Source organism: Bubalus bubalis, chromosome 12 (assembly GCF_019923935.1).
Source record: "Bubalus bubalis isolate 160015118507 breed Murrah chromosome 12, NDDB_SH_1, whole genome shotgun sequence".
NCBI classification, from domain to species: domain Eukaryota; kingdom Metazoa; phylum Chordata; class Mammalia; order Artiodactyla; family Bovidae; genus Bubalus; species Bubalus bubalis.
The window spans coordinates 67,395,202-67,418,394 of NC_059168.1; the positions used below are offsets into that span (position 1 = coordinate 67,395,202).

General features: G+C 41.0%; 1 protein-coding gene across 20 annotated transcripts in view; it reads right to left on the minus strand.

Annotated features, from left to right (window-relative positions):
• Positions 1-313: 313 nt before the first annotated feature.
• Positions 314-23,193, minus strand: part of AAK1 (AP2 associated kinase 1) — a 165,965-nt gene continuing 143,085 nt past the window's right edge. For 4 of the 20 annotated variants that reach the window (XM_045162274.1, XM_045162271.1, XM_045162272.1 and 1 more), the window contains 5 exons: positions 18,331-18,432; positions 17,157-17,258; positions 15,655-15,765; positions 13,929-14,039; positions 314-3,441 (listed from right to left, as the gene is read on the minus strand). In XM_045162274.1, the coding sequence (XP_045018209.1) occupies positions 2,327-3,441; positions 13,929-14,039; positions 15,655-15,765; positions 17,157-17,258; positions 18,331-18,432 (1,541 nt within the window). In that variant the 3' untranslated portion in view covers positions 314-2,326. Of the gene's footprint in view, positions 3,442-8,092; positions 13,023-13,928; positions 14,040-15,654; positions 15,766-17,156; positions 17,259-18,330; positions 18,433-23,193 lie in introns of those variants that run through there. The other 16 variants (XM_045162284.1, XM_045162287.1, XM_045162286.1 and 13 more) reach the window with 9 other exon arrangements.

Here is a 23,193-nt window from a genome sequence, read left to right on the forward strand (position 1 = left end):
ATCCTAAAGGAAGTCAGTCCTGAATATTCATTGGAAGGACTGATGTAGAAGCTGAAACTCCAAAACTTTGGCCATCTGATGCAAAGAGCTGTCTCATTTGAAAAGCCCCTGATGCTGGGAAAGATTGAAGGCGGGAGAAGGGGATGACAGAGGATGAGATGGTTGGATGTCATCACCGACTCAATGGACATGAGTTTGAGTAAACTCCGGGAGTTGGTGATGGCCAGGGAGGCCTGGCGTGCTGCAGTCCATGGGATCACAAAGAGTTGGACATGACTGAGCAATTGAACTGAACTTTCACTCCTGCTCATGCAGGCTCATGTACTGATAATGACCAAGGTAAGAATTTGGGGTGCAAATTTTCATACTCATTAGCCAAAATCAATCAATTAGAAAGATAATTCAACATCCACTGTTACACAGAAAATTCAGAAATGATCATTGGGAGAAAAGCCCAGTGAACATTTAACATCCTCAAAAGTAAAGGGCCAGCACTGCTGAAGCCTCAGTTGGAAAAACCACTGCTAGGAGCCCTGATCCACTGCCAATTATTTACCTTTTAACTTGGACAGCTGAAATAGGTGGAGACTAAACTAGAACAAGTCTTGAGAAGTATCTGTTTATATTTTACTGTCAAGATCCCAGAATTTCAAATTTAAAAATACGACATTTAGTCAATGGCAATTGAGTCTGGCATTCAGGCTTGATTCTTGGATGAATTTCTCATAATTCTTAAATCATTAATCTTGGTTGGTGAGCAACTCTTCTAACTTCTCCAGCTAATGAAGAAATCATGAACATTTACTAGGAGTCACAGGGAACTTTCAAGTTGAAACATGAAATTCTTCAGCAGAAATCTTCCCACTGAGATGTAAGTTTCAACTTAAGGCACTAATAATAATAAAGGGCATGAGAAGAGTCAAGAATAACTTAGAGCTTTCCAGAAATAGAAGACATTTCAAAAACTTAAGTCAAGCACCTATCTGACCTGCTTCACCATCCGAGGAGACAAAGAATGGAAAGGTTCTTGTGGCTGACTGGTTCAGCTCTTTTCCATTCTCCCAAACTTATTTACGTCTCAGGTTTCTACTTCCTCAAGGGGCAGACGAAGGTGACAAGGATGTGGAAAAATAAAAAGCAAATCTGGTTTGTAGCCTACTCTCATGATCAATTAATTTTGTAATGACAGCATGGAGTGCTCAGACCTAAGATTTTTAAAATTACTTGATTACTTTTTAAAATCACTTAGACCCCAAACCCAGTGGTTGTAACTGTAACAAGGTGTTCTTTTCTATTGTTCTCAGGGGAAACTGTATAAGGATAGTTAATTTTTCAAGACTTTGTAAATAAATTTGTTAATAGCAAATTCTAAAGGAAAAAACAATCTACTTGGAAAATTCCATTCCAGCAGGATTTTCCTACTCATTCCAATAAATTAAATTTTGCCATGAGAAAAGAAGGCAATAAAAACAGGGTTCAAGGAAGTTAGGTTAGGAGAACATATACCAGCAAACGAGTGATTGTGGAGGTACGCAAGGTGGGACAGGATTTACCTAAAGGAAGAACGTTTCCTGTGCAAACAGATGTGTACACACACAGCTGTGCACTCACATGAATTTTTAAAGTGTGCCCATGGGAGAAGGCTCCACGTTATCAGACACCAGCACAGAAATCTCATCTGTTTGCACTTCTACAAAGCAAAGGATCTAACACACGTTACACACCCACTGACACTCATGCATGAGGACCAGGGTGGCCTACACAGACTCATATCCAGAGAAGCTTTCTAGAGTTGCTGGTTTTAGAGGAATGATTAGTATCTTCGGGATCACACTTCCTTTTGATGAGTAGAATTTTTATCTTGTGTTTCCTTCCTGAAATTTACCCTTTTCACGAGTATGAAACCAAGTCTGGGAGGAACTCATCTTAATCCCTCATTAGACATGACTCAGAACAGGAACTACAGAAATCAAAGTAGCAATAGCATGGCCCCTTTGGGAAGTTATTTCTGGATTTACTGACAAGTAGTTTGAGATTAAAACAGTTTCTAGGCACACAAGAGAAAGCAGAATTCTGGGTGGAGGTGAAGATGGACACGCTCACCGAAAGTCCAGAAATCAATATAAACAAAAGCAATGAGCATACTTAAAGGAGTTTCAACTAAGTATCACCTCGACTGAGTTTGTTGACTCAAGAAGTTCTGCTCTGACTCATGGAACTGAAAGAGAGTAATTGATATAATCTTCTCAGGAAGGCTCAGCTAGGAGTGATGTGGTGGGTATTGAGGGTAGGGTAGAGACAGAGGCCTGAGGCTCAGGCATGGCTCCTAAGGTTTCTGTTTGCCTGATTTCGAAGGAAAGGGTGCTAAAGCAAAAGGATCAGCAGCTGGCAGCTCCGTAGTCCTGGAGGCAAGGGATGTGATGGAAACGGAGCCAGCTATCGTTTGCTTATTGGTTTGCGAAACAATTTTGTAGGCAGCGATGGGCTGGGCTTCTGGATTCGGCTCATCTTCCGGGCTATAGTGACGGGAATATTTGGATAAAGACTGGGGGCGGAATGGTTTGCCTGCCACGGGGCCTGAGACAGCTTCTTTCTGGGGCTGAGGTCCTTTGTTTCTGTCATTAGGATGGGCCCCAGATTCCAGGGAGGAGCCCCTGGAAGAGATACTGTCAAGATGGTCTGCTGCTTGTACAGGATGGGAGAGGAGGTTAGACGGCTGGGCAAAGCCAGCCATGGAATACTGAGCTCGGGCAGACGGGTACACGGCTCGATCGAGGCCCGGGAGCAGAGGGATGTCATCGGTCTGACTGAGGAGACCGGGCTGCTCCTGGGCGGGGCTCTGGGCAACTGTTGACTCCTCCATGCCTTTCTTCTTGGTAAAGGGAGCTCTCAAGAACACATCCGTCTCCTCTGGCTGCGAAGGGGCCACGTTGCCCTTGGAGACAAAGGGGGCTTTGGCAAAAATGTCATCAGCGGGAATCCTTGAGCTCCGGAAGGGGGCAGTGGCAAACACATCTGGCTCACCGAGTCCATCTGCAATTGGCTGAGTGAGGGCTCCGAATTGGTTCTTCCTCCCACCTTGAGAGGCCTTGGCCTGTGCAGGAGTGACCTCCGGCTGAGTGAAGGGAGTAGCTCCTCCTATCTTCCCCTGCGGAGGCTTGCAGCTCTCATCCTCTTCTTCTGACTCCAAAAGCAGAGGGCGAGAGCCACTGCAGTCCAGCATGTCCCCCTCGAGGTCGGTCCCCTCCTCTTCGCTGCTGTGGAACGAGCTGTTGCTGGAAGGGCCATCTCGGGCCAAGTAGTCAGATTCCAAACTGTTCTGCGTTTTCGTGCCAGGTACCCGGGAGGGGTCCGGGTATAGGGGAAGGCCTTTAACACCCGTCGATTCTTTAAAGTGCTCTACAGTTATTACAGGAGAGGAAATGGGCTCTCTCTGGAGACCTAGAAAAGCACAAAATGCAGAATTAATGCACTGGTCCATTCAACGCTCTTTGGAACACTCAATGGTCAACCCGCGGCAGGAACATTGTGGGACCAAATAATGGATGTTGAAAATGGAAAAAGGAAAAACAGAACAAGAAAAGTCAGGCAAGGAAACGGCACACAAATTGGAACACAACCAATCAAGGTCTCACATTTCGGAACACAAGGAACAATGTGGAGGAAAGGAGATGAAGGTGTTAGGCACACAGACATTCAGCGTTAACTATGCAATGCTCCTGCACGCGTGGGGCCAGGCACTGACACCTGCTCTACCTGACTGGCTCTGGATGGAATGAAAAACCCAGTCCCTCATCTCCACATCTACTGTGACCGTTCTGGCTGATGCAGAGATACTGTCTGGGGACAAACTCAGTTCAGATCTGATGTGTGGTCACCTGCTCCCCACTGCCTGTGACTGAAAACTGCACCTCCCCCCTCCAAAAAAAGCAGCAGAACATGGCTGCTTGATAAATACACAATTACTTGATGATTGACATCATAAGCACTACTCAAAGAGTATAAGAGTGCCCCAAATATGAATGCTGAAGGCACTTTTCAAAGGGGAGACATAATATCACATTTAACAGATCACCTTCAGCTGGAGTTGCCCTGGAATTTTGTTTTCAGTCTTCCAAGTTAGCAAAGATCTCCTCTGCTTAAATGTATCCATAAGCTTCTTTAAGCAAAAGGAGGAAAATGCACAGGTAATTACAGAAGTATTTGCAAACGCTAATATGCTAATTGATTTCTATCTAGGTAGAGGTGCCTCAGGGTGCTCTGGCTTTCAAGATCAAACAGACAATTATCAGAATGCAAGAGAGCTTACCTTCCAAAAATATTAGCAGGTTAGAAGTATGTCATTGGGCACATGTTAGCAAGAGGGCAGGAAAAAGGCATATGTAACTAAGCAAGAAGAATCCAGAGAAAAGGGTGACTGGGGGCAGAGGTATCATGTCATCATGGGTTTCCCAACCCACCAGGGGAAAAAACTACAGGTACCATGATTTGGATTCTATAGATGATTCAGAACCTCTGTACAGAAGTAATTCAATCATCCTCTCCCCACATTACCCTCTCCCCTTCTATGCAAACCATTAGCTAGTAGATAACATCTGCTAACAATTTTCCCTGCTAAAGTTTCTGCTTGAATTAAGCACACAGAACACAGCAGAAGCAGCATCAAAATCAATTTATTGGGAAACGAGTTAGAGACATTACATTGTAAAGTGATGTAGAGAGTGATCTGAACATTTTAGGACATACTGTACAAAAATACTGTTTCTCTGAATCCTGTAATTTTTTTTTAGCAGTGCTTATTTTTTATTTTAGTGCTTCTTTTTAAACAGTTCTGACCTTAAGTATTGTTTTTGGAAACAAAAGTGCCCACACACCCCCCACCCCCCTTCTCTTTCTAAAACTGTGAATATATTTGGTAAATTCCAATTTAGAAACTCTTTAAGTTAAACTGTACTGGTGCCAAAAGACTTTCTGAATAGTTTTTGAAGAGGATAAATGTTCCCTTGCACTGTAACTTTAATATGTGCACCTACACGGTGATAGGAAAGCGTTAGTCAGGGAACAGGAAATAAATGGAATACCTTCTCCCTTGAAATATATGTGGAGGGACATAACTCTGACCTCTCAAGCAAGCATACTGATATTAGATCTGTCACAGTGATCCCCAGATGATGGTATCTGGGAGGAAATTCAAAATGCAGTAGGGCAGGGAAGTTTTCCAAATTTAGATCTGCTAAGCAAAGTGGTAGGAACCACCCCTTCCAAACTCCTTGAACCACTTTCTAACACAGTATCAGTTGTACGAAGTTTTTAGTTCTCAAAACTAAGGCATGGCTTCTCATCTCCGAAAACAACCCTAAGTGCTGATGCAGTTCTGTGGGAGAGCAACCTATCTCTTAGGAAAGAACTGACACATTTAGTCAAGCCAATGATCAACTCTGGCCACCATATGGACCAACAATGAAAATGAGCACTAATTTGACTGGAGCTAGTATTTGGGGGAAATTTTAATGGAATGCAGTCAAATCAAATTGTAAGCACTGCCAAGTCGCTTCAGTCGTGTCTTACTCTGTGCGACCCCATGGACTGCAGCCCACCAGGCTTCTCCATCCCTGGGATTCTCCAGGCAAGAACACTGGAGTGGGTTGCCATTTCCTTCTCCAATGCATGAAAGTGCAAAGTGAAAGTGAAGTCGCTCAGTCGTGTCTGACTCTTAGCGACCCCATGGACTGCAGCCCACCAGGCTCCTCCACCCATGGGATTTTCCGGGCAACAGTACTGGAGTGGGGTGCCATTGCCTTCTCCAATTGTAAGCACAGACCTCCAAAAAGCAGTTACCTATAGAACGTGGGCATCTTGGATGCCTGCAGAATTAGATGACATTTTGAGAGCTGGAAGGTACCAAGTAGGGGTGCCCATATCCAGAGTTGGAGAGGCTGGAAGGGCATTCCTAGCCTATATAAACTATTTATGTTAAAAAGCGAGTTCTTGGTCGACTGTAAATCTGCCAACTCTGAGCATATTCCTATGACTTTCATAGTGAATAATAGGAAAATCATAACTAAAGTTTGCAACAACTTTTTAAAAATGTACATAGACATAAAAATACTATAACATTAAGTTTGACAGGAGAACTAGTATCCAGTTCTTCAAAACAAGACCAGACCTATTTGATCTCTGAGCATGAATCTGCTCTATAGGATTGGAGAAGTACATTTAAAGGATTCTCCTGAAAAGGCCCAATCTGTTAACCTTTCCATTCTTTTTAGAGGAGGTGCAGTATGACCAAGGCTCAGAGCAACTGCCCTTTACAACTCTCCAAGCCCGGCATTCTGGAGACCAGAGACAAGCGGTGGGTATAGGGTGCGCAGACATCCACATCCCTGCAGGGAATTTTGGTAGTGGCAGCACAAGAAACAAAGCAGTCAAGAGGAGGAGGAATTCTAAATAACTGTAAACAGCAGACAGACATTAAATCTTGTTGGCGGTTAGAGGGTTTCATTTTTTTTTTCCCCCTTAATATGAATGTATTATTGTAGGAAGGGAAAACATATGTTTTCAGGGTGAATAGTCCTTATATGTGAAGATAGCCTTGTACTGTCGGAAAAACATGTTGGAAGCCGTCTGCCTGTGAGCGATGAAAGATTTACACTAACTTAACCTCAGTGTCTTGGCCCATTTCCTTTTCGAACCAATGGCTATGCGTAGCAGACATCCTGTGATCATAAAACTCAAAAAGCTAGCCAGTTGTTCTTGGGGTGTGGGGTGATGGGGCGGGGTGGCTGGGCTAAACCCCAGGATCTGACCTCACAGAGTCAGGGTCTCCCTTATCAAGCATAAGGATCTTCCTTATCATGAAGTTTAAGGTGGGGCATTTTGTTCTAATTCTCTCAAATTAAGTCATGTCTCTCTCTCTCTTTTTTGGTTTAGCACATTAAATTAAGCAAGAAGTCAAAACACACTTCTTTTTCTTGCTTTGATGTAGGGACTATGTGAGAGGTTAAGGTCAAGCACACCGTTCCAATGCTTCCACTAGGGATAACTCCATTTTAGTCTATTTTGAGGCTCCAAACTACATCAATTTCAGTAAAGAGCTTATATGCTTTGAAGGAAAGACATACTCACAAGTATCTGATGATTTTGCAAAGACTCTCACCAATCCCCCTTTAATTTCCCAAGCAACTCAAAGTGCTGAATGATTTAGAATAGGTTACCCCTGGAAATTTTATCTGATGGACACAGTGAAGGCCAATGTTCCCTTAAAAAAGAAAAATCGAACTCTGAAGACTAAAATTTCAGGCTGGATCTTCCTGAGTGCCATATATCATAGGTGACCAGAATTTCACTTTCTCCCATACTATAAAGTGAAATAACAATTAGAAGAAGCACCAGAGACATACTTCTTGCCCCAAACTGGAAATTAAGACTTGGGAGTATTGGAAAACCTTCTCAGTTAATTAGCAAATAGAAAGCAAAATACATCCCTTCCCAAGAACTTCAGAAATGCAGCACCAAATGAAATCCACACTCTTTCAGAGTTGAATCAGGGAATCAGGAGATGTACTTCAAATGCATAATTTCCATGACCTTTTGCTTAGACAGTAAGATCAAGCATTTGGCTCTACCATATGCTGTGGTGTTGCACTAAAACCCATGCCTGGGAGCCAACACTGGCTAGCGATGCTGTGTCTCTCAAGCCAATGGGGCAATTAAATGAGAGAGATTTCTCCTTGGGCATAAAACTGCTGTTGCCAACACAAAATGTTTAATTAAATTGGCCTGGGTACATCGAAGATTAAATTCAAGGAGGGCAGCTGCAAATATGTGCTCCCTTTAACAACTCCACGTCTGGTCGTATCAAATGCAGGCTCACAGGGGTTTTCATCTCCATGACCACAGGTGAAGCCAGGGTAGCCAGGACTCATTAAAACGTCCTCGGCACGTCTCTCAGATGTGTTTGCACGGTACTCGTGCACAGGTGCTTATTGTCACTCAACAATGTGTTTAAATCCTTTTTGTAAAAGTGGCTTTTCAGATCAAGAAAAGAGCAGCTATTGTAGGTTATTTATAGCTCTGAACATCATGCTCCCCATTGAACAGATAAAAGTCTTTATTTTTCTATATGTTTACATAAGAAATTTGTTTACAGACTGTTTTTTTTATACAATACTTGCGTAGCAATGTTCAAATTTCACATTTTTTACTGTATAAGATAGCTTCATGTACCTCTGTTTGCTTTGTCTTCTTGGGGAGGACAGGAAAAAGGTCTATGGTAAATACACCTATACTTAACGAGGTGGGTGTGCAACAGGGCAGAGGAGACTCCCAGGGAAGGAGTGAACTGAGGCCACTACATCAGAGTGGGAACCAAGGAGACACCTTCCATTCTAGCAACACCACCACTTTGTAATTCTGCATAGATCAGCTCTGACCCAGAACCTCTCTCCCTGATCATCATGAAAGGAAACCCAAGAGAAACAAAATAGTATCATGTTACAGTTCCTTGAAATGGAGGCCATCTGGGATTCATTCTGACTCAAGAAATCCAAGCACATCCAGCTCCAGGAGCATTACTAGTGGGGAAAAGGAAAAGGCTAACTTTGTGTTGGTAAAACTACAGTCTCTTGAGAGGAGTAAAAGATAGCTTTGTAATATCTGGAGTGTTTCAGTAAAGGTACCATGTTAAATATCCATCTAACAATTTCTTTATCTGGCAGCCTCTGATTAGCTGAATTCAATACTTTGGGGGCAATCCTGTCATTTTATCTCCAAACTTTAAGTGCATGGCTACAGAATTCTGAATCTTATAGACTGAGAAAGTTAGACTCCTGGAACTACAGCTAAACATCAGCATGGGAGACTTTGTTTTGGCCCAAGGTATCTACAGGGTGTATCTTGTCAGCTGACTTCATAGGCTTCCATACCGCTGGGCTGAGGTCAACCCCACAAGTCCCTTCCTTCCCCCAGCACTGCTGAAGGCAGAACTGTTCCAGACCTGGGGGGAAAGCTGTGTTGGTTTGAATCATTTGTCAGGGGAGCTCCCCAAAAAGATTAGAAACAACACTCATAGTTCATCTTGAGAAAAACAAGTTCTTTTCTGGGTTTGTTCCCCTATAATTATTAGCAATCCAAGTTCCATAATTCTCACTTGGGAAGAGGCAAGTCCAGTATCCAATGACATTAAACAAACTGACAATCTCTTTCAGAGGTATTATAAAACCCATATTTTTCAATTTTCTAAGCCATACTAAAGACAGGCAAAATCACACAAGTTCCTTTATTCAGAATATTAAAGAAATTAAGACTGATTGTTGTCACAGTCCATTATAAGGTCTTCTCTGGGAATTTTCAGTGGATTATTCTTCTGACTATCTTCCATTGTAACTACTCTTCAGTGTAGGGGAGTGGTTTTGCTTTTTTGGAAACATCAAATGTTACTTAGAACCAAGAGTGGTGAAAAAAGGGTAAGAGCATAGGTTCAGATGCTGAAAGAGATACTAATTAGATAATAATACAACTGATTTTCTTATACTTTTAACATAAATGGTGGCAGCATCATTAAAATAAGTATTATTTTCCCAAGTAAAACTAGATGCCTTTGAAGGGAACACTCAATTAGATGTCACAATTTTGATATGTCTGCTAAAGAAATCACTAACTATAATCATATTCACAAGTGTCCATTTAAACCTTATCTCCTCTGAGGCCTCTGTTTTCACTGGGACTTGAATTTGGTGATCTAGTTATCTGAATGCTGTAAAGGGGAAAAGAAAAATCCAATTTGTGATGTTTTCTGGTTTAGTTACTATTTTGCACAGTTGGAATATATGCTTACAGTATTTGCCCATTTTAAAGTAGCAGATCCTTGATGACACAGTTTACAATAATTGAAATCTGATGCTGTTGGAATAGGTAGATGCATGTGTGTAATATTAAAAAAAGGAAAATCTATGTCCAACATTCTGTGATGACTTAGGCGTCTCTTCAGGTAACCAAGAAGCAACCCAGGTTAGCGAAAGCCTATTGTAATTCTCTAAAATATAAATACTACTATAGTAATAGTAAGAGCTACGGAAGATAACTGAAGGACATCGGGATTATCTAAATCCTTCATAGTCCTCCTAAAGCATCATAATAAACACTGAGAACCCTGGAATTCTATCATCTTAAAAACCATCTGGTTCAAAGTCATCACTGTAGTAAGGAGCAGTTCTAAGAAGTGAAGCTCCTGCTGAAGGCCACTTGGCCAGGGACTGGCAAAGGTCAGGAGGAGCTCCCAGGGGGCCTCTCCTGCCCGGATCTCTTCTCCCACCACCCACATCTATGAAATGAAGTGGATGAACTAGAATAATCTCTAAGGTCCCTCTTATAGCTCAGTCTACAGTTTCAAAATTCTATCAAATATTAGCATACTATGCTCATCTCAAATAAACCCTTTTAGCTCAGGAATGGTGCTATAAACGAAAGGAGGCTCCATTTATTGAGTCACTCACATGTTTTCTTTAACAGAAAATAGTCCTATCCTTTGAAGACTTACTCCTAAAGAACAAACTCAAGATAATTTCATGTCATTATCCCCCTCAGGCTTCCTTCCTCCACCCAGTCTCTCTGGTTTCTAGTCTGTTCATTTTTATTAACATTCTCTATTAAGCTTTACTGAGCCAGATGACTAGATAATATATCTCAATGTAATTATGGGTAATACATGAAAAGGACAATTGAGAGACAGCTAATTTCTAAACTGTACTCTTCGTGGCTTCAATTACATTAGGAAGCTAGATATTTCACTGTATTTCTAACATGTATGTATGGAAAAAAATCAGATTGGAAAACACAGGCATAAAACATTATTCTTATTTAAAAATAAACCATCTCCTTCATTAGTTTACATATTCTTTCTATGTCTGGGAAAAAGAACGCCATTTTGATCTTCAGTAATAATCCTGTCCATAAAAGGGCAAACCAAGTCCCATTTTCACTGTCCAATCAAGGAGAGCTTTTCAAGCATATCTTTTTTAACTCTCAGTAGGAAGGTTGTACCTCCCTCAATTCTGGGAATGATTCATTATCCTAACAGAGGCCTGTACGTCATGCATCTAGTTTCAGCTGGCACGGAAATACTTAAAGTCAGAAGGAAAACTGAAAAGTTCTGACTTTTCCTCTGCTGCCTTTCAAAGGCTTTTGAAGCTTGACCTCTGGGGTCAAAGCTTGACCTCTAAAGTACAGTGTGTTGCGGGCTGTTGTTGCTGTTCAGCTTTCTTTTTTCCCCTTAAAGTGCAAACATGAGGAAGCAGAAACAAGAGTACTAGACAGGGAAACAAGCAAATGGACCTGGAATTTTATTGGTACAATCTGATCAGCTAAGAGGTTCCCTTTTGACCATGGAAATGGCACTCTAGGAAGAGAACCAAATGGGGCTCTCTGTGCCCACCTCTTATCAAAGGGTGATTTGATACAACTGCTTTGCATGTAAGGAAAAAAATATACTTTAGTGAGGAAGGACATGTACAGAGGGTGACCATGAGGCATGTTGTCGCATCAGTGCAGGGGCCTTTATTTATTTTATGAACAATATTCTAAGGTTAGTGAGAAACTGCTTTGTTTTTTAATCTAAGAAGCCAAGGAAAACCAACTGAACATATTTCACTGGCTGTAGCCTTCAGTTCAAACATCAGAGAAAGAAAGGTAAGTAGCCAGAGTCAAATTGTGCCTGGTGTGTCTGCATACTTATTTCTGATTATCTGAAAATAAACAACATGCTTATTCTACAAAGACAGAGGACCTGCTGAAAGCTTAGAGCAACACACAAGTCTATTCAAAATGATTCCATATGTTACACTGTAGGGCTGCCGTGTAGTTAGTTATACAAGGGAAAGAGATCAAAACCCTGTACAGACACCTGATATCGGACTTGAAACGCCAAGTGGAAACAGAACTATTCAGTGTCTTCATTTATACACAATTTACAATATTTGATTCAAAATAAAAATCACAAGAAAAATACATCTGTTTCTGCTACAATTCCTTCCCTTCCCTCATCCACCCCCCAGTGAAAAGTCTTCTAATAAAAGGTATCATATTACCATATTGTCTTGTTTTGGTCTAATTCTGAGATCCCGGCTTGGGATAGTTAAACACTAAAAGGAATGGCAATACTTGGAATTTATATAATGTACACATTTTATCCAAGGATCTCAAGTACTTGCGGTCACGTCTCCAGATCTGAGAAATCACGGTTCAATGGAAGCCAGAATGCTGGAAGGATGCTGGTCAGGTTGCATGGGGTGTAAAATCTCTTGGCTAAGTCTATGATCAAACAAGGTCAGAGTTGGTTGGCTAGAGCTGGGCTCAATTTCTCTTTCCGGACATAAACCATCAGTCAGTTTTACCCTCTCTTAAACCACACACCCATCTCTAGGTTACTGCCTAGAGTCAAGACCAACTGAAGAAGCCATGTCCTCAGGATAATGCAGCAGGATAGAAAAGCAAAAACAGAGAAACACATTCATCAGCATCTGGCCAGAGGAGATGGGGTTGGGAGGATCGATTTGGGAGGCCATTCCTAGCAAGAATGAGACAAAGGTGTCAATTCACTAGTTTCAGTTACAGTTAAGCTTGTGGTGGAGTCGACTCCAGCGGAGGTGAAGCTCATGGCATCTAGCGCTTGATGTAAGATAATGCTATTGAAGACGGGTAATGAGAAAACACAGCAAACTAACAGGGAGGAACTGGCCAACGAGTATCTGGAGGGCCAAAGTGATTTTCTTTCCTTATCATTTCTATGGGAGAAGGCAAGGGATAGAAGATCAGGGCTAGAGGGCCCCTTATTTGCAGATTAAAAAAAAAAATCATTTTCTTATAACTCCATAATGAAAATGTATATTACGGTATGAAGGTTACAGAACTGCATCTGCTACTGGGTCACGGCTACAGGTCTATGAGCTGATCCACCAGCAGCAAAGACCTGGCTAGGTTGGGAAGACTGGACTCAGAGCTCCCACTGCTGTTTCTAGAGTGCCCACCTGGAAGTGGAGAGATAGGAATTCAGTACAAAACACAGAGGGTTAAGGTTTAGATGTGCAGAATAAGCAAAGGAAAAAAAAAAACAAATCAAAACAAAAAAATCCTGGAGAAGCAACAATTTACATTTTGAAAACTCTTACATGTTAATTTTTAAACATATAAATTAGTTATCCACCACCTCCCACCAAAAGTTCAGGCACTGTGTGCACACCACACTGTAGGCAGGAGATCTTGCAAAGAGCATGCTATTTTCAAATGAGTATCTATTTTGCCTGAGAACTTCTGGCTGTACATAATTTCCAGATAATATCAACTCACTTCCCTGATAAAGTAAAAATCAGTAATTTTTGATTTGGGGAGGAAGTAGTTATTAAGACTACTGCAATAAAAACATGCTTTAAGAATACATAGATGGTCTTTTGGCAATTCAGTGCTTTATGGCATGTTCAAATAACAAAGAGGAAAAAAAGGATACTCCATAAATGTCTAAAAGATGCAAAATGGTGTCAAAGCACCATTATTAATCTCTTTGGAAAGAGTATTTATCACAGATTGTTTTAATTATGATAAAAAATGTTCATTTTTTGATATAGATCTTCAGGTTTCCATTTACTGAAGATCACTATTTTTAGCTTGATACTTTGTAAAAACCAGCTTTTAGTCAAACTATTAAATACTTTCCTTCTCTCTAAATAAATACCACAGTCATGCTTTAAGATACCTATACTAGTATCTTTATGTGTACTTCCATCTATCTATACTGGTCCAGCCCACAATGATTGTTATAACCCCCAATTTCTTTCATTAAATGTTAATGCTTCCCCCCCTTTCTACATTAGGTACATTACTATTTTGAAGAGAGCCGATATCAAGCTCTTTTCTTTTCCCCAGCCTCTCTTTCTTACCTTGTGGGTTTTTGGTTATCAATACAGGAATAGGGTCAAACTCATCTTCTGCCACCTTGTCCGAGCCCTCAGGGACATCAAAACCTGAGATGAGATTACTATCTTCCGCAGCTTAATACAGAACGCAAGTACACAAGCAGAAACAACAGAGGCAGAGATCAGCAAATGAGAGAACACATCAGAGCAACTGCATAGTCACTGTTGCTTTTAAAGATGAAAATGCTTATTCTCCTGAGTTGAAATAAAAGTAGTAAAGCTGGAAAACTTGAGGAAATAGAAAAAAAATGCTTTAGAGCTAGCCATGTTAAGACTTTTATAAACGAGAAGGGAGAAGGGTTATAGGAAGAGTTCTCCCTACCTTTATATGGTCATTAAATATAGTTATTGTGAGAGATCTCTTCAACATCAGTAATTCATAAAGGCACGGGAGTTAGTCATTTACCTTCTTCATTGAGCTAACAGAGGCTGGACTAACAATGTTAGAAAAACTCAAAACCAGAGGTAGTCGGGGGATAATTAGTTGCCCTTTAAGAAGTAACCACTGTACGTGCTACTGCTAAGTCACTTCAGTTGTGTCCGACTCTTTGCGATCCTATGGACCATAGCCTGCCATACACAGACAAAACAAAACAACATACTTCTGAAAGGCCACACTGCCCTGTGATTGGGAAAACAGACTTTCAAACTCTGATGTCCCAGGAATACTGGGCCACAAGATCACATGCACCGAGATTTAAGGCAGAAGTTTGCTAGAAATTCTTCTCCATTCTACAAGCAAGTGCTAGCTGAGCACCAGTTTTGCAAGTGATGCTTCTCTGTAATTATGCATCACAGCTGACACACTCCTGTCAGACATAATTGGCTAAATAGGAAACTTGTCACTACACGTTCTATAAAAACACAGTCATTTTAATGCTATCAAGGATAAAAACAAAAACTCAGCTATTACCATTGCAAACTAAAGGCTAACTATTTTTCAGTCATATCAGGGAGGCTTCCTTCCTACATTTCCCTCAGAAAGGACTTAACAGCTGTTCCTTTTATATGTATTTGCTCCTTCTAGAAAACCACTTTCACTGTCTGAGCCCAGAAAGTTTACTGGATGCCCATGTTCTGTGTCTGCCACTCTCACAAACCACTCAATGAACAGAACTCAACTCAAGCTATTTTTCTGTCCAGCAGAAGTTCAAACCAGTATTAACTCAAGACAAAGAAATAAAAATAGTAGACTAGAAAGAGAAATATAGTAATTAATCATGACTCCAAGGTTAACTAAAATTCAAACCTTTTCTGAGTTCAATCTTTGAGGATTGACTTTTGAGCAACAGTGCTTTTTTATTATAGTAATCACTACCAAAAAACTTAAAATCTGACTAATGAAACAGTTTTAAGTTCTAAGGCCACCCAGTATCTAATCAGAGCCAGTTCGTGGACAGCCAGTCATCTCCCTGAGCTGACTACAAAGGCATGTAGCTGTGTCTTTACGAGAAACCATGGGATATCTGCATTAGAGGTGACTGTGAGAAAGCCACACCTCCACAATCTGCCATCCCAGCCTGATTAAATATTCTTAGTGAAAGGAACTTTAACACAGGGGCTAAGAGTACAAACTCGAGTTTTCCACTCAAGAAGGTGGTTAGAAAACTTCACTAGCAAAGACTTTCGTTAAGGGAAATTCTCTTCTCCTCTAAGGATACATGTGGGCTCGAGAAGAGGAAGTGTTTACCTTTATGGGCCGGAGCAGAGATGGCTATGGGGGCAAACTCTTCCAGAAGGTCAGTAGTGGGGTTAGAAAGCAGAGAGCAATCAATCAGGGAATCTTCCCCGGTGAGAGAATCTGAGTCCAGATTAACAGCATCCCAGGTCAGTGACGGCATTAAATGGCACACACAACAATATCACAGGTTAGGTCTTAGCTTTTGAGTTATTGCATTTATATTATACATATGAGCCAAGGTGGAAGGAAGAAAACTAAAAGAAACACATTAAGCACTCTGGATTTTCATCTATAGAAACATGTATTTCTAAACTTCTCTTAACAGTAATATGTAACTATGGAAGAATTTTTTGCTTGGAGGTTACTGGTTAAGCAAGTAAATGGTTTGGATGCCAATAAAACTTTGGCAACTCAGTTCTCAGCAAATGCTGTTGGGGAAAAAGGACTCTGTAGCTAAAGAGTTTCACTTAAATCTTCCTTAAAAGCTCATTGAAAACATTTATTATAGGATGAGGTATCCATGCTGACAAAAAGTGGGTTATCCCTGGCTTATTATTAGCAGAATATGACATGATTAGACAGCACCTTCTAGAACTCAACCCGATGCCCATTCAAAACAGAATTATCTTGTCTCTTATTAGTACTTTTTAAATTTGAATTGCTCCTCTGAGCACATGACTTTGCTTTTAGTTAAGGAACAGAGGAAAGATAAAATTCAGAGTTCCAAGTATTTCAACATATGAATTGTTCTCTGCAAAAGTTTTCTAGAAAAAAACAGCCAAGTAAGCACAAGAAAAAGAACTATATTGTCTCCTATCTTAATTCTTTTTTAACCTGGTTGGGTTTATTCTCATATTTCCCAGACTTCTAATTGTTTCTATTCCAAGTTGGCAAAGTGGACACTTTTATCAAGGTAATTATGGACTCGACAAAATGAAGGTTATCAAATCTCTATTTAAGGAACTGTAGTTAAGGAATTAGTACTACTAAGAGTGAACTTTGAAACTGGGTTAAAAGCAATGACAAAACTAGGGAAGATTTCAATTTTGCCTAAAATTTAATAACAAATCATCTAGATATGATCAAAGCTCTGGGCTGGGAACAGAATGTTAACATACATAGCATGAGTTCCCATGGACATGACAGATACTGTTGAGAGAAAGACTGCTCAGTACCCTGGAGGAGTTAAGGGTATCCTTACAGCACAGTTCTTTCATTAAGAAAGTAGACGGAACCTGAATCAGTGAAAAAATTCTTAAGACTGAAACCAAAGAAAGCTCAGGAATCACTCTATAGAGAACACGGCCTCAAAAAGTGCTCCACTCTTTACCGAGGAAACACATCCCTCAACATCTAGAAGCTGGAGCTATAATGATGCAGAGCATCACTGTGGGAGGAACTAACCAGGCTGAGAAACAAATACGCCCAGGACCACTGGCTGCAGGTGGAACGTCTGACTCAGCGCTGCTGGCACTGACCAGTCCCTGCAGCTGTAGAGACTCCTGACTGACCTGTGCGGTTCGAGGTCACAGATTCCGTCTGAGATGGGAGGCGCTGAGGCACCGGGGGCTCCAGTCCTGGTATCAGACTCTCAACAGCAACGTCAGCTTTTTCTTTTGTGACAGAGCATTAAGAGAGGAGAGGAAAGGGTGAGGAAAAGGAATCAGAAGGTTCTTGGGATGATTCTGCAAAGGCTTTCTTCTGCACTTCTCTAAAATGCCCATCTCAGGCAAGATGGAAAGCACGTTAGGATGCTTTCTTTTTCTTGATTTGAGTGTCTGGGCTTCCCTGACCAAGCAGGCACTACTGTGGTTAACCATTGTGGCTAATTTTGGTGATTCTCAGTTTTCATAAATAAATGCAGAACGGGAGCCACCCCAGCAGACCTCTTACATGTCAGAAGACACAGGCTGAAGGCACGTTAATGTCTTCTGGGAACTGTGCTTTTCTTAAGGGATAAACTTAGGGGCAAACATATTCTGTGTCTTGCAAAGGCAACTGGTCCATCCTGAGTCCCGTGCCATGATGTAGCCGGAGGTACTCTTTACCATGCGACATCCCCCAGGTGGAGGCGCGACTCTCTGAAGGGTCATGGCATTTCTGAGTTCTGGGACTTCATGCCCCCAGAGTACAGGGACTCCAGATATTTTATGGGTTTTGCCTGCCTTGTGGTTGCAGCACAAGAAAATGTAAAAGCAAGCAGATCAAGCCACCAGATCAAGATTCTACTCCTGGTGCTTCACCATGGGGCAAATGTTTTCTCAGTTATTGACACTTGGCACATATGGAGGCCTTCTAAAGAAGAATCTGCTACGAGCAAAGACCACCTCAAAACCAACTTCTTTCACAAAGCTTTTGCAATGAAATGTCAATTTTCCCACATTCCCCTTCATTCATAAGAAATTCACTCTAGAAATCTCAGTGTTTCAAGAAAGGCATAAATAATAGCACTGCCTTCTGCCGCGGGGAGGCAGAGAAAACACTCCTTTGGAGTGATAACAAGGGAAATCAACTAACCCTGGCTTCTGGGTCAGCACAAGGCAATGCTTCAACACCAGGAGGCTTTTTAGCATTTCTACTCCTCTGCAGGGTTATTCAGTAGGGAACTGTTAACCAGTGGGTTGCCATTCTTGAAACAGACACACATCTTATGCACAACAGAAGACACAAAGAGAATGACTTTACCAATTACAGCATCAGAAGTGCTACCAAAAGGATCTGTCATAGGCAAGAGGTCAGGGAGCAGAAGAGAAGTGTCAGGAGATTTGAGTCCCTCAATTAGTTTTTCTAGGTTGGGCAGAGAAGTAAAGAGAAAGCAAAAATGCAATGAGATATTCAAGTAAGCCAATCATTTACCATATCCTTTGCAAACATTTGAGGGATCAAAATTATATACAGGTTCAGCATAAAAACAAATAACTGCTAGTATCTTGTTAAAACCATGCTCTCAAAGTTTAAAAATGATTATTTCCCCAAATGAACTAGTCACTTTGTAAGGCATTCAAGATGCTGCCTTAAATGTGTTTGTTTTTAAATTTGCAGTATAATTTACACTGAATAAGAATACAAGTTACCAATTTTAAGAGTACAATTTGATGAATTTTGACAAATGTACACACAAGCACCACTGAAATAATGAAGCAGAAGGTTTCCATCACCCCAAAAAGGACCTGTGTGCCCCTCTCTGGTCAATGCCTTCCTCTGAGCCCCAGGCCCTGGCAACAACTGATCTGCATTCCGTCCTTGTAGCTTTGCTTTTTCTACCATCACCTACATAATGTGTGGTCTTTTCTGATGTCCTTCATTTAGCATGGTGCACTTGAGATTCCTCCATGTTGTGGTACATATCAGCAGTTTGTTTTACTGCTGAGTGTCACTGTATGAATGCACTTCATTTTGTTGATTCATTCATCAGCTGATGGACTTTTGGTTATTTCCAGCTTTTAGTTATTAAAAATAAAGCTGCCATAGGGATCCCTATAGCTCAGACAGAAAAGAATCTGCCTTCAGGGCAGGAGACTCGGATTTGATCCCTGGGTCAGGAAGATCCCCTGGAGAAGGGAATGGCAATCCACTCCAGTATTCTTGCCTGGAGAATCCCACGGACAGAGGAGCCTGGCGGGCTACAGTCTGTGGGGTCGTAAAGGGTCGGACACAACTGAGCGACTAACAACTATTACTACTAAAGCTGCCATAAACATACACATATGAGTTTTTGTGTGTTTGTATCTCTTTCTGAGCTTAGTTTTGAATCTCTCCCCTTTTTTTTGAACTTGCACTTAGAAATGGTTTATAGCTCACCAAGAGAAGCAATGAAACCACACCTAGGTTTAACTTCAACAATCATTTACTGTCTGCCAACTTACAGCGTGTGACACTCCCAGTACTCATTATTAAACTGTCAAATCTTATAAAATTCACTTAAGCCTGCAGGTGGATTACTTCTGATGTCTTTTGGCTAAAGAACAAAAGGACATTAGAAGCCACCGGATTTGTCACACCTGATAACTTCATGTGTGATAACATGCACACTGTTTCCTTCCAAGACAAGTCTTTATAGACAACTCTTTCAACAACTCTCTACCTTTTAAAAGTAGAGCATTAACTTGACACAAAATAATGAATCACAGACTCTTATAGAAAGAAAGGAATTAAGAGCTCATACTTCCTTTAACTTACAGAGACTGAGTGAGACCACACAAATTCTATTACTTGCCTAAGTACAGGCCTGTCAACAATGTCTTTTCTACCTCAGAAATAAAGTGCCATTAAAATAAAACTAAGACATTTAAGAAAAAGCAGTGACAATTGTGTGTATATAATATCTTAATCTGTATTCTTCTAGGCTATTAGGAATAGAGATAAGCAAAGATGAAACAGATATTCACTGAGGGACAGAAGCCAGATTTTAGGTGACCTGTAATTGAGATGATCTATAACTGCACAGATGAAACAAAATAATGGATTTTAGTGTCTTGGCAAGATAACTTGCTTTGGTACAATTAACACTGCAGAAAAAGCCATTTTTATAGGTGAAACCAACTTACCATTTTTGGAAAGTATAATATGCGGATATATTGGAATTAAATACCAGTAAGTGACATTTCTCACTGATACCTAATTTATATTGAGGAAGGAAGGAAAGAAGAAAGAAAGCAGCCTCTGAGCAGCAGAGGACAAAACTCAGGGTTCTAACCAAGTACACGAACATACTAACATCAGCATTACTCTTGAACTATAGATGACATGGTGAGAAAAGATGTTTAAAGTTTCTTGGGCAATTTTCTGCATACTGGCAAAAGTAAGATGGTTTTCCCCCCAAATCTAATTTTTCATTATTCTGAGCACTGGCTTTGGTTTTATTCCCCCCTAATAAGGACCTTTCACGTTAAAAAAAAAAAAAAAAAAAGCGATGATCTGCTTTTTTCACTTCTAGCACTCAGACATTTGCAATCTTATGAAGTCCTGGACAAAAGGTAAAAAGCCCACATGTCTTGTTTGTCTTTCACCGGAGGCCTATTTGTCTTGGCCTGTCCAGTGAGTGGGTGTGACTCTGGGGCTGTTCCTGAAACGGATCTCCTTACCTGTAAAATGCAGACACCTACCCCCCCAACCTTTTCGTATTAGTCACTCAGACATCATCTCTAAGCCTTTCCCCACACTCTCTGTCACAGTAGGAACTTTCTAGAATACTCTGCTTTCACTTCTCTTACAGCCCTTGAAGGCAGGGAATGTAGATTCTTAATTTCTGATCCCCAGTTCTGGTTCCCTCTCGTCCTCTGTCACATCTCTGCCTTTTGGCTTCATTGGAGAGGTGGGGAGAACAGAGGATTGATGGCAGAAAGGCAGGTCCTTCAACAAGAATCTAATTTTTTATTAGCCATTAGCAAAAAACATGAGAGGGTAAAAGAATACGTGTGTGCATACATGCATATGTGTATTTATGGTGAGATAGAATGGGGTGCGGGTGGGTTAAAGGGCCATGTTTAAGGAGGCTTCTTTATTGACCAAACCTCAAAGTAACAGGCTGCTCACACAGATAATCTGTATGGTCACTGCTACTTAAGAATATTCAAATATGGAACTAGGGAGGGAGAAGCGGGGATCAGAGTTAAAATAGGCACAAAACACAGAGTGACAGTCCAGGCCACAGCCTGTGCAGAAACAGCTTCTTTCACTACCAGCAATCTTGCAGAGAGAGTGGGCAGTCCATTACTCAGTGCTATTATAACAAAGGTTGTCACCTGCATTTGCAGAGTTCAATGCCAAACATTCTCATTCATTATTCACAAAACCCCCTGGAGTTCGGGAATATCCATGCAGTTGAGAATGGACATCAGAGACCTTGAGAATGTGTGACCTGTCCAAAGTCACACATGGGACATGGCAGAGCCTGGACTTGACTTCAAACTTTCCTCCCCATGCCGCACAAAGGGTCTGCCTAGCTTCATAACCAGAGGAGAAGGGGTTTTCACAGACATGGTCTCATGCACAATGGTCAAGTTATAAAAGATATGGTGACACTGGAAGGAACTTCAGATCTTATCCAATTAGCCTTCTCGTTTGCACATGAGGAAACAGCTTCAGAAACGTGAAGCCACTTGCCTAAGATCTTCTAGCAAGTAAGTCACAGAATTACCTAGGACTAGGACCCAGATCTTCACATACAGAGATTCATCCTCCTGGTTTAACTAAGGCTTCAACTGCTTTAAAGTGCACAGACTCAGGATTTGCCTGGTGGTCCAATGGTTAAGAATCTGCCCACTAATGTGGGGGACATGGTTCAATCCCTACCAGGGAACTAAGATCTCACATGCTTCAGGGCAACTAAGCCTGTGTTCTGCAACTACTGAGCCCTCGTGCTGCAATTATTGAAGCCTACACGCCTACAGCCCGTGCTCTGCAACAAGAGAAGCCACTGCCACGAGAAGCCCACGCACTTCAACTAGAGAGCAGGCCCCACTCGCCACAACTAGAGAAAAAGCCTGCACAAAGCAGTGAAGATGCAGCACAGCCACAAATAAAAGTGTACAGACTCCTAGAAGATAAATTTTAAGCTGTTACCGGTCATTTCTGGTCACTGTAAATGGAGAAATTGATGAGAAATTATAAGAGAAATTAAAAGAAAGGCTACAGGAGGCTGACAACCTCTAAACCACAGCCTAGACGCCTCCCAAGTGTATCAAGGTCTGGTTTTGATATCCCTCATTTTACAAATTATCGCCTCTCTCACATTTTTATAAAAACACTCTGAGGCTGTGTATTATGACAGAGGAAAAGAGTAGAGAGGGTGGTGAATCTAGGAAACTGTTTGGGAAGTATTCTTTAGGATTCAAAACCTTATGACCAAGCCCCACACCACCGTATGACTTGTTGCCATCTAACAAAGACTTCTATAGTTTTACTTGAATAATGGGAAGTGGCTTCCTTGGGGAGCAAAAACAAAACCCAAATTCTGGGACAGCTCATATTTGAAATGCATAGAGGCTCACACTCTATTTCCCAATTACACAAAGTGACAGACCAGTGAAACCAAGAAATAATTCATAAATTGCATTTTGCAATGATCAAATCATCCTAAGAAACATTTTACAAGAGTTTTCAATATCTTCTGTGTTAGAATCAAAAGTCCATGACTCCATCTTATTGCAGTATATGTGAAAAGCAGTGGACAATTATGGATAGAAGAAAATGATCCAGTTTTATATCAGTTCCTAGGTTGACTCTGATATTTTCAGATCCGGCTTCAGATTCTACATGTGTGTTGGAGGGAAAGGGGAGAAAATTCCTGGATTTGAGGAGGTTATTATTTATCTAATCTCTGATTGCAATACTGTACATTTTCAGCTGGAGTCTGCAAAATCCTCTCAAATAAATAAGCAAAATGAAAGAGCCAAAGGGCCTGAGTTTACATTAGTTACCTAATTTTTCCAAGCATCAGTTTTCTCACCTGTAAATACAGGTTAAGGACTACTTTAAAAGGTTGTCAGGATTAAATGGGCATATTTATTAGAAATTAATGTGTGTGTGTGTTTATAAATTGAAATA